Source organism: Apteryx mantelli, chromosome 14, assembly GCF_036417845.1.
Source record: "Apteryx mantelli isolate bAptMan1 chromosome 14, bAptMan1.hap1, whole genome shotgun sequence".
NCBI lineage: Eukaryota > Metazoa > Chordata > Aves > Apterygiformes > Apterygidae > Apteryx > Apteryx mantelli.
This window is the reverse complement of record NC_089991.1, coordinates 19,682,853-19,695,077: the sequence shown is the minus strand read 5'-3', so window position 1 is coordinate 19,695,077 and position 12,225 is coordinate 19,682,853. Positions and strand designations below refer to the sequence as shown.

The 12,225-nt window shown below is 44.1% G+C and overlaps 1 protein-coding gene across 1 annotated transcript in view; it reads right to left on the bottom strand.

Moving 5' to 3' along the window:
• The window catches only part of KCNIP1 (potassium voltage-gated channel interacting protein 1), a 60,358-nt gene extending 50,305 nt beyond the window's left edge, over window positions 1-10,053 (bottom strand). Inside the window, exon 1 of the mRNA XM_067304844.1 lies at window positions 9,945-10,053. Within this exon, the coding sequence (XP_067160945.1) occupies window positions 9,945-10,053 (109 nt within the window). The remainder of the gene's footprint in view (window positions 1-9,944) is intronic.
• Window positions 10,054-12,225: the final 2,172 nt, after the last annotated feature.

Sequence of the window (12,225 nt, the reverse complement as noted above, 5' to 3'; positions counted from 1 at the left end):
TTTTCAGCTGCCTCGCTCCGAAAGCGCGCGCCCCGCGGCACGACGCAGCCCGCGTGGGACCGGCGCGCAGCCCGGCCCGAGCCGCCCGCCGGAGCTGCTTGTCCCAAAACACGCCCGAGCGCGCCCTCGAAGGGCAGGGCAGGGCAGGGCAGGGCAGGCGAGGAGAAAGCAGGCGGCCGGGCTTACCGGACGCGCCCGCTTTGATCCGTAGCGATTAATCACAGACAGCTCGCGTCCGCCGAGCGGTCTGATCCCCGGTTCCGTAGCACTGGGGCAGTCTTTAACTCACGGCACTGCCAGGGGACGAATTAGATCGGTTTCAGCAGCCTTTACGAGATAAGTTTTGCACAAGGACAAACTCATTTTCAGCGATGCTGCCATTCTGTTTAGGAAGTGCTACGCATCTTTATTAATTCACATTAGCTTCACTTTAAAACAAGCACCTCCTTCGCCATCTCTGCATTCCTGTAACCTTGTGAAGCATTTCCTTACTTCTCCCATCACACCTTTCCCCTCCAGAACAACAGTTAAAACCTGCGGCCTGGCCAAACCCGGTTACGACGAGGTAAGTGTAACGCCTCAAACAGGTTTCAGTTTTGTGCCTGTGCAGCTGATAGAGTGCTTGGGGGATGCTTGCACCTATTGATCCTAACCTTCAGTTTGGAAAGTAAACGCTTCTAAGCAACTGAATTAATTGTTATGTCTCACTCGAGGAATTTATTAGATAACAACCATAAAAGTTTCACCGTTTCAGCACTGTTAAATAACCCTGAATAAAGATGTTCTTACCAAATTGTTGCAACACTTACGGCTGTTTTCTGCTTAGTTCTTTGCATAAGTTAGTATGGAAGAAGCCGCTAGTCTCTAGCTCAGAATCACTACAGCAGTTTATACTTTTGCCTCCTCAACCTCCCCACCCCCCCCCAGTGAGAAAAAATTAAATACTGTTACTCAGTAATGGGGAAAATATGATTTCACCTGTGGAAGTATTACAACTTTTGGCAGCAGCTTTGAGAATCTTTTTGATAAAGATGAGGGTCTACTTGATTTAGTTTAGGAGACACGATAATCTCCCATTTTCCAGTTCTGAGTACTTAATTCTCCCCGCTAGAGAGGCGGCCAAGGCAAGCCTTAACAGAGCTAGAGAAAAGGGGTATTGTATTAATTCTACCTCTTAATAACAAATGAGCAAATAAAAAGAAGTTCCTGACTGCTGAAGCCACAACATGCTAATCAGAGTAACTGAACACTTGCAGGGAAGTCAATGGACAGGACCATGTGCTAAGGACGAAGGAAACCTTAAAGAAATTCAACATGAGAAAGACAACCAGTGTGCAACTTCAACATCATCCGTTTGGTGCATTTAGTTTGCGCTAATCTTGCTTGAACATAGAAATTCAAGTAAGCAAAAAGGTAGGTTTTTGCACTGAGCAAGAAAGGCAGAATTGTCCCGGGGAGACAGACTAAAGAGATCAAAATCCTATTTGCAGGATTGTACAAGGAAGTGAAGTTTATAACCTTTTGATAAAAAGCAGAGGGACGCTAGCATGAATAGTTGCAAAAGATGGGATTTTGCAAGGCAAAGTCACATGTTGGGAAGATGGAGCCAGCCAATACCGCTTTGCTCCGCGACGGGCTGTTGGGGAGAAGGAGCATTCCAGATCCCCGATCACGGCGCAAGGACGAGGAGCCACAAAACCCAATGTATGCAAGGGCTAGAAAGGAGGAAAAATGGCAATTGCAATAGCAACCACAATGGAAACGGCATACGTGCCTAGATTAGATGTAAAAAGCCACCGAAGTGTCACGTGGAGAGCAGCGGGAAATTGAGAAGTCACAGAAACCAAGGTAAGGTGAGAAGTTACTATTTCAACAGAAAGGTTAACAGTAGGGCAACTATGATAAACATCAAAATATAAAAAAGGCTGTAGTGCAGTAGGCTCACGTAAATACAGAGCGACGAGTAATCAGCGCTGCTGACTGAAGCTCTGCAGATCCGGAGGGCAGAGGCAGGATCTCTGCTGCCAAAACAAACTCCTTTGGGTGAAATGCTCGAATCATCTGTCTGACGGAGTGCTGGACGCTAAACGCTTCGGTGTTATTAAGACAGCAATGGCACGAACAACTCCAGGTTCCCTGGGTTTGTTATGACTGCAATTAATCCACAATGTCAAACCCTCTCCCTTGCCTTAGTAGGGCTGGAGCTGAAAGAAAAGCCACTAGACGTCTGGAGCAACTGTCAGCAGCTCCTTGACCACTGCCAAATGCCACCAGGCCTGGGAAATCAGAAGACGATGTGCAGCAAACAAAATCCACTCCCTTGGCGATGGGGAGCCAACAGCTCAGGCTGCTTGTAAGGCTACCAAGTGTTAGCAGCTTCTGGCCCTGATGGTATAATGAAGTCTGGGAGCCATCTAATTAGGTGAGCGAGAAAACCTTGAAAGCGGGAAGTGCTGCAAGAAATTCAGAGATTTCCTTACAGGAAACCTGTAGTGATTAGTCAGAATCCCTTTAAAAAAAAACTAAATAGGAATAGATTATAAATGCATATATGCACTTCCCCGAGTCGACACAGACTGTGTCCCTGTGAGAGAAGAGCACGCAGAACACGTCAATAACCAGGAACCATCCAAGTCAAGGCCAGCTGCACAGCCCTAGTTCTGCCCTTTCACGGGTATATAATATATAATGAAGTTTTATGATATGGACACACATAATACCATTCTGAAACAAGACCATGTCCATGAGAACTGAAGACTCTGCAGGCAGCAATAATTTGGGCATTTGTTTATCTTCTGATGGCTTTCCTTCAGGGCTTGGGACTTTGTCTTGCCAGTTACCAGGTGTCTGAGTGAGTCGAGCATTTAGAAATGTGGTACACCTATGCAAACTTGGACACACGAACACAGTGCTATCAAGATACATGCCTGGCCACGAAAAAAAAAAAGTGAAGTTCTGAAAATGACAATTCACCACAATTTACTACTGACAGACCTGTCTCAGAGCCAGGTTCTCACCATTTCCAGAAATAACTGCATCAGCTCACTCAGACCAACATGCCATGAAAAACTTGATACAGCAGAGATGCTGAGATTTAATAGGTGCAATAAGAGCTGAAGCCCAAAATTCTGATCAACAAAAGTGATTCATCTCCCCAGACTCTCATAAACAGGAAAAAAAAGCCATTTAATTTTGCTCTGAGTCACAAAGGCAAGTGCCTGTGCAAGTACAACACCACAGCTTACGCCCAGCTTCTGAGCACTAAAGCCTTCAAATCCCCGCTGCTACATGACCTAGAAGCGGTGGGTTGGGAGGAAAGTGTATGGAGGGGTGGTTAGTGCACCCTCAATACTCTTGCAGATGGGAAATGATCTGGGATGGCCTTGCTAAAAATGACCCAGCACTAAAACATGGATAGCTGTAACGTAATTTGTTGCATTACCTTGTGTATGAGACTAAAGGAATGTACCAGGCACGCATATGCCCATGCATATAAGAGCAAGAGGAAAATTCATCAAGGAGTAACAAAATCAGAACCTCCATCCCTAATTAGACTACGCATTTTCTATCAGTCTGCACCAAATCATGTGCAAAATGGCCACCTTTCCTTGCAAACAACAGTCCTTAAAATACAGATGTCCCACTCCTAACAGCAGGACCACTATCAAGCTAACTATACCAGATTAGGTACATATATATTCTCACTTAAGTGGCATATTACAATATATAATGTTCTATTATATGACTAACTGGGGTATTCAAAAGTGCGATGGAGTAATCCTTAGTCTAACAATTTTTTTTTTATTCCTTAAAATATAAGAAGCCATACGCTTTAAAATTTTATAGGCCCTTGCCTTTCTCATACAGTGAAATACTGAGCAGGATATCTGAGTGAGCAGGACAAAAAAGAGAGAAAAAGAAAAGGAAGGTCAAGGTGGGAAAGTGCAATACTAGAACAGTGCAGAAAACATCGAGAAACAACAACAAAAAAAATTGCAAGCAGCATGATCCAGCCAGCACGTGTCCTCAGGTACACTGTTTATTGAACGGGAAATGGCAATGAACACCAACAGCGGAGGACAAAGAGAAAGAGGAGGAGAAGAGGAGGAGCAGCATCAAGGAGCCCAATAGAAACAGCACCCAAAGCAAAAGCAACCGGGGCCCAGGGAAAGCCACACACAGGCTCCAGCACCGCTGCCATGTGCTTCGTGGGAGGCAGCCTGTGATGATAGTTTGATGAACAATAATTATTCTTATATTCCATATGAGCTAAAAATAATTGCATGGATATAGTAAAGGGAGAAATTAGCCTGGGAGGAGAACAGAATTTGAATCTTTTATCAGTCTCCTGCTCCAACCACGACCAGCCCGGATGTTTCGGTGATGTTGTGGAAATGCCTCCCAGCACGGTGGCCGAATTTATCATCCTTGGCTGATCAGTGAGGTTCGCTCTGGCTCTGCAAGCAGCAGAGAGCAAATACACTTTACGGTGAAGGAGGTAAGGAAATGTGCCGATTCAGCTGCGATACAGCCTTTGCACCATGCACCATTCAGCATCAATGGGCTGAATACAGCATTTTTGGTATCTATTAACTGATTTCTGCATAAGTGGATACCTTGAAGAAAGAGATTCCAGTTTTTAATCCGCTCAAACCTCTCCCCTCTCTCCAAAGTGGGTCTGAAGTTCCCATCTGAAGCTGGAGGAAAGAATATGTCCTCACTAGAGCTTTTTTAAAAGAATATCCCTATTCCATATCAGGATGGAACAAGACCTTGTAAGGGGATGAAAACAAGAATACACATCTTGGTGCAGGACAGCTAGTACCTAAAGCATTAGGCAATAAATGCCTTTGCAGAGCTGGGCCCAAGGGGTGGCAGCAAGAGCCCTGGTCTCCCACGTGTGCCCCAAGTGCTCCTGTCACTGGACTCGAGGCTATTCCACATTAGATAACTCTCTCCCTCCCTTTTTCCCTCTGTTTCAAGGACTCTGGTTTTGTCTAGAATTTCCAAATTTGTTAAAATTCATAGTTACAGTCCTGTCAAACATATTGGTTCTGCCATATCAATTTTGCAAGCTGCTTTTTTTTTTTTTCTTCCCCCCTTTTGGTAAAACTGGTCTCTTCTTCAAAGGCTTTAAACCTTTATGTGCTGTTAGTTAAAACCATACAGTTCCTCATGAATCAGGTCAATAAACAGGTAAGTTTTGTCTTGGGCTGCTCTCAGTCCCAGCACTTGCAACAGTACCACATGCAATGATGTACAAATCAGAGGCGACAAATAAAGGCACTGAGAGGGAAAAAGTCTCCCAGAGTTCTGTACTACCTTAAAGATTACTTGGTACAACAGTGAGTTGCATCTATCACATCTCTACGTACAACATGTGGTGAATACACCACGTGAAAACACTTCCACTGGGAAAAGAGGTCATGCGTGTCACAACAGAGCAAGAGAGACCAAGCAAGCACTTATCCTAGTCAGGTTAGGTGGAACCGCTTTTCCATGCTTGCTTTGATGAACAATGTTGAGGTACTTGAACTTGTTATCCCACCTATCCCAGAAAGCATGCAAGATGCCTCAAGAGAAGGATGCAAACTGTATCTCGTAATGCAGCTGGGGACAGATTTGCAACCAGGAGCCTTTGGGCTGATGACACAACTCGGGAAATCCTGCAGGTCACTTGCCAGATGTACCTGGAGGCCACATACCTCTCCTGGCTAGAGAGTCATTTCATGCAGAAGTTAAGGTCACATCCCATCCTAGGATTGCCGACATTGCCTCTGCCTTTTGCACGAAAACCAGTGGGATAGCTAGCAGCGACCAAGTTGTTTCACAGCCTCTGTTGCACAAGGCAGGGGCTCGATAGCTCCAGCAGACACAAGGTAAGAGCATAATTCCCCACACGCGGCACAGGTCGTGGGGCAGCTACCCAGCCCCAGGAGATACGGAGAGCAGGTCCCATACTTATTCCTTGGCTCCAGAGAAAATAGGAGCAGAACCTGGGAGGGGGGTTTCTGAGTGTCCTCATGAACAGCGTCAACCCTGAAAGCATCTCGGGACTGCAGTTCATGGGCATGGGCCAAAATGCAGCTGCCTTCCAGTTTTACGCGATTGCCCTGTTTAATTATGAACAGCCCTAAAGAATGGTCTAATGTGGCATAATAAAAAACGTATACTCAGAAAACATACTTTGCGTCCAACTCCATTGGCAATCACATTAAACTGTTCACTGGCAGCGAATTCTACAGGTTGGTAGTGTATTATTTGCATACTACTGAACTACGCAGGTGCATATGGTAGTTGCTGTATGTTACTCTTAAGCATCTGAGATAGATTTACAAGTCAGCAATCCATTAGCTCATGAAAAATATTTAGCACCTGTGTCTAATCTTCTGTTGTAAAAATAATTGAGTACAACTAGAGAAAGCAGGCTTTTCTTCATTAAGAAGTTAAATCTCTGACAGTATATTTGGTAGTGTATTTTTAATCTGCTTATTTTCAGGATTTTGGAACCTGCATAGCTCTTATCTAATCAATACTGAGACTAGTCCAAAAGCACAGTTCATATTTGCCCTGGATCCCTCCAATTTGAAGAAGTATGATTTATAAGTACGTCAAGGGTACCTGGAGGATGGATGGATATTCAGCAAAGGAGTTAGAGCCAGACTCAACCAGTTCTAGTACAGCCAGAATTTACTCTTGCCTTATGGAGAAGCTTCACTATCTTCAACCATAGATTAGTACAAAATTTCATCAGATGTTTCCCTGAATGCCATTAAATACAAACAAATATGCATAGACACATCATTGCACTTGATAAGAAAGCCGATCTTTGACTCTTAGCCCACTCTTTGGGACGCGGTTGGGTGCAGTTCCTCCTCAGGAGCAGTCACCAGAGCTGGGACCTGATACAGTGGGACCGCACCAGCTCCCTGTTAAAGCAGCACAGGAGGGCAGCAAGGGCCTGGCTGAGACAAAACAACCCCCCAAAAGATAAGGCAACGGGAGAAGGGCATAAAACAACAAATCTTCAACTTTTCTATTCCTGTTAAGCTCAAACAAATCTACCCACGCTGTGCAGAACTTGTTTTCTCTCTAGTTAAGCAAAGTTTCTTCTCGCCATGTCTGGATTTCCCCGCCCAGAACTCTTAACTTTAAGCAAATGGGAACATTTTAATGAAGAACTCTGGAAAATACAAACAGTGCAGCTAGGACAGCTCTGATCTCACCAGAGCTCTCCTGTTTGGAGGAGCTTTAGGGGATCGTTTCCTCATAGACTTGCTCCCCTTGCATTTCAGGGGAAACCAAAGAACTCAAAACACATCCCCCCAAAAAACGCTTAACACAGGCTCAGGTCATGCTCTGAGATTAATTTCTATTACCGGGCTGTAATCCTAAAACTGCTACTAATGTCTCTGGTTTCAGTCTTTTCCAGTCAATTCCCTGTATGAGTTAATTGTGAGAACAGGACCTCACCTCTGGAATATAACTAAGAAGGTGGGATTAGGGAAACATGCATTCGGCTGTAGCATTTTCTAAAATTCCACATTTACTGGACTTCCATCTACACTATTTCCCTCTCCGTAAATCTTGCTTCTTATATTAGACTAGTGAGGAATCAGCACTCAACAGCCTTTTTTTTTTTTTTTTTTTTTTTTTAAGCAATACAAAGGAACACTTAAGTAAGCCTGTTTCATCTACAGGAGACAGAATAATACCAGTTCTAAAAAGGAGTAAGAACACAGTCAGCTTCGGTGGCCAATGTTAGTGTTATTACACACAGCCACGAGAAAGCATACGGAACTTCTAGATCTTTATAAATAGAAGCAGTGATCATTTCTAGTGAATACAGAGATGCTAACACTATTTATGGTGTAATATACACACTCAATGTACCCTTCCCATCGCTGCCACCTACCAGTCAAAGACAGAGTTTAATGCTACCTTTAAAGATTTCCAAGTGGTTGAAATCTGTGTTGCACTACATTAACAATCACTTGTATTATATTAATATAACAACTTATACATGTAAGTAATACCCAGCACAAGTAGAGTCACAAAGGGGGAAAAAACCACAAGCTTATATAATTTAATGAACACCAGAGAAATATATCTTGGTCTCCAAGAGAACAATTTTGCAGGCAGAAGAAAATTCCAGCAAAAATTAATCAAAGCCGAGCAGGTTTATAGCACCGTGCTCCTATACACTGCCAGCCAAACCATCAGCAATCAGGAATTACGCAGATCAGTAACTCCTGCAGCGTTCACCCACAAGGATTTGGGAGAAAACACCGTAACGCTCTACACTTGAATGGATTTAATGTTTACGGACTGCTGCTTGCAAACGAATGCATCCAGAGTTGTTCAGTGAATATGATTTAGGACTTTGTGCTCACTTTTGCTCGTTTTGCCTGTGAACAGACAACCTTCTCGCCTGTCACTTTGACTTTGCTAGAGAAACACTGCGGAGACTCTTCTCTTTGAAAAGCGCAGGCATTGGAATTACAGTAATTAGTTCTGCAAAGAAGGTATAAAAGCGTTCTCGCACTTAAACAGGTAGAATGCAACTGCCTCAGCATTTGACAGCTCATTTTTAAGGCAAGCACTTCTGTTGCCATGATCTGAAGTTAGTTGTCATTGTCAGATATCTTAATTTATTTGTGATTAGACTGGCACTGGAGTTCAATTATGTAAGAGTAAACTAAAAGCTCCCATGATACTCATTTCATAATAAGGAATACCAACACGCCCGTAATGACAAATTCACATCTTCTCTAAGTCTAAACAAAACCACTCTTATTCAGGCCACAGTTCTCATATTTGGTCCTTCTAGGATTTTGTGATAGCACAGATTTTACAGTGGCAAAGCTAAAATTTCATCTGCTTTCCTTGCTTTTAACATTATCCAGTAAAAGCTCTTTTTATATATATATATACACACACACACACACACATAAATAATATATACATATAATGTGTTTCCTCTACTTTTATTCAACCTTTAGTCAGCTTTACCATATTCTAAAGATAAATCTCCAAGTAAAGTAACATGGGTGTTTATGCTAATATTTGTTATTCCCTTGCCAGGCAAACTTAGTACAGTTAGTGATCTAAGCAAGAATAAAGTCAGTGACTTGTGGGTCCCTCTTTGTTTCAAAAATATCTCATTTGTTTCATCCAGAAGTTCTTCTCTTTCGAAACTCGCAGTGATCCACACGTACCTTTATGAAGAGATAACACTATTGGCAAAGTTGACTTCACTGTTAAAATATATATGCCTTACTTCCCCAGGAAAACCTTTAGGGGGGGAAAAAAAGTTCATTATATCAGAAAATGGAGAGAGATCAAATCCTCCAGTTCAATACTTGAAAACAGAAATATTTCTCCCTATGTATTTTTGCTTCTGGTTACTTTGCTGAAGTGTCTGGAATAACAAATACAGAAAAGTTTCCTTTGTTTTATTCCCATTCAAAAGCTTTATTTCCACCATGTCTTTAATCTGTGAATGTCACAACAATGCTGTTTTAGGTAACCCTACGAAACCATAGATCTAATTATCGGCTGTGCTTCTATTAGCCCGAGAGAGACTTCTCTTTTTTCCAGGTTGGGACTAATTTATTTTTGAGAGAGAAAAAGCATTAATAAGAAGATAAAATTAATTAAAACTAATAAAATGAGATAAAATACATGTGGAAATTAAAAAAAAAAAATCACAGCATAAGATTCTCTCCAGCTACAGTAATATAGCAAAAGCAAAAGTCCTGAGTAAAGCATAAAGCATAATTGCACCCTTGCAGCCTGTATGATTCTTACTAAGAGACGAATATGATACTGAGAAATCGGTGCACTAAAAGCAAAATACTTCCCACAGCCTCTCGTCCAGTGGCTTAACTGAAACACATTGCAACCAAAGTAAACAGGAGCTGGAAAACTGGGAAGTTTCTTACCATCCGACAAGTCAATTAGCCCGAGGTAGTGCAAAAGTTTCAGAGAGGAGCACACCACCACCACAATCCCTAGCGTCTGGAGCCCCTCCGACTCGCCTTTCGTCCACATCCTTTACGGCACCGCACGGATACCTACTGGTGCGCGAGCAAAACCACTGGCAGGCATCGAAAGCCGAGAAATCATCTGCTTGAAGCTCTCCTTCCTGCCGCTCCGCTCAGCGTACGGCACGCTCCCCTCTCCCCCTCTTGCTCAGTCTCGCACTCCCGCCGTTTCCCAAGCTCTCCCCCTATTTCTAGTTCTCCTCTTCCCCCTCTCCTGCGCTCGCTCTCTCTCTGCTTTTCTAATTTTTTTTTTTTCAAACATGCAAGCAATTTCTGCATTTAATAGTAATCTATGGTTTTATTTTCTATCACTTCAGGGTAATTCTCCCAAGAGTTTACTCTGCTCCCAAACAGCTTAACACTGTGCTGCTAACCTCAGCAACATCGCTTTGTTTGTTTTTTTCCTTTCTTTTTTAAGTATCTCCAATACCATTCAATTTTTGCAGCTGGGATTTTTTTTTTCCCCAGTGATTCTGCCAATGCAGATGCTTTCTGCCGATGCCTCTTCTGCCCTGCACCAGGGAACACGGCATGTTGCAGGGGAGGGAGTGAAAGATCTTTCCCTCTTACCCCCCCCCCCTTTCTCCATGGTCTGTCAAGGCACCGAGCAGAAAGCATGCTTAGCATCACTCCGACACGCCGGGATACACCTACAGGCACGTCCTGCCTCCACGCGCGTGCCAGCACAGAGCCCAGCACCTCGAGACCGGCTCCATCTACTACACAGCAATTCTGCTGGCAGGCAAGAGCCCCAAACGCCATCGGGCAGCTAACCCAGCAAAACCACGCGCAGCGATTTAACATGTGCATGGAGGTCAGGGTGGACCATTACTGGCCCCAAATGAGCATCCACTGGAGGTGGACGCAGCTCACACTGCTCATCTTTGCAGTATTTCACAGGGCTGCTTGCACGGGGTAACTGTGTGGGTTGGTCTCACATGCTAATGCGAGAAAGAGATTATGTAGTGAAGAAATACATTCACGTCACCAAGGATGAGTAAACACCTGGCAGGCTGGGTGCTTTGTCAGGATGATGGGTGCAAGGTTGCAACACCAGTAAAGGCCAGCCTTTTCAAGCGGGGTACTAGCAGAAGGTGCTGGTCTGCCCCACGGGGGATGGTGAGAAGAACAGAGATGGTCAATCCCTTCCATTTTACAGTGAGAACGGGGTACTTAAACTCACACCTCCCAGGAGTCAGAGGCTGTCCTGTTCCCCCATGGTCCCCAGGCTCCCAGCCCCTGGGCGAGCAGCACTGCTTTGCTCCTCAGCCCTCGACACGCGGAGTGGGCTGGCTTTCACCCCTCCACGTGGCTCCCGTTGCCGCTTCCAACGCTGCCTATGCCTTTGACTTTGCTGCATGATACCACCAGGTGCAGAACTGCCAAGGGATTTTGTATGTCACCTTCACCAAGTGATGTGCTGGAAGCACTTTGAGATGTGCCTGTTGAAGCCAGGTTGGAGTTGCAGAGTATTCGTACCTACTTGAGCAATCAAGTCACAAGTAACGAAAGCTTTAATTGAATTTGAGCTTTGTTGCTGTATGCAGGTGGCCAATGAACAGGTCACACTTGCAAATGTGTTATTCATAAGGGTTCTGTCACTGGTACCTACCTAGCCAGAGCTCAACGGCATGGTATCAAAGCCATCTCCCCTGACGAATGCTTGAGGCCAAACCGTTTGTTTGGGGTTTTCTTTGTACTCTGCAGCATCTGCCACTCCAGGCTTTTATGGTCCTGTCTGCACGCCTGGCTGTGACGTCACGTTATGGTTCCTACTCCCCAGGTGAACACGCTCAACTTTAAAACTGCAGAGCAACTCAAATCACTGCAGTTTCGAGTCTCTCCCAGATACAGAGAGGAGAACTTGAAAGAGAAACATGTATGATAAAGAGGACAAAAAACATTTAGTTCATTTCTAAGTTTTATCATGTCCCATTTACATGAAAAAAGAACATTATATTTGGCCAGAGACATTGACCACAAAAATAGCTGGGCTCCTTCCTGTCTGAGGAAGAGAGAGATCTGACAGGTTTATCAGCTGCTTGGTGGACTTTGCACTGTCTTCTCAGATTCCCCGTGTTAACTGAGCTCAAAGAGTGCCCAGCAGGAAACTACTCACCTCACCCACCCGCTTAATCCCACATACATGGCTTACTTGCATGAATACTTACCACATCAC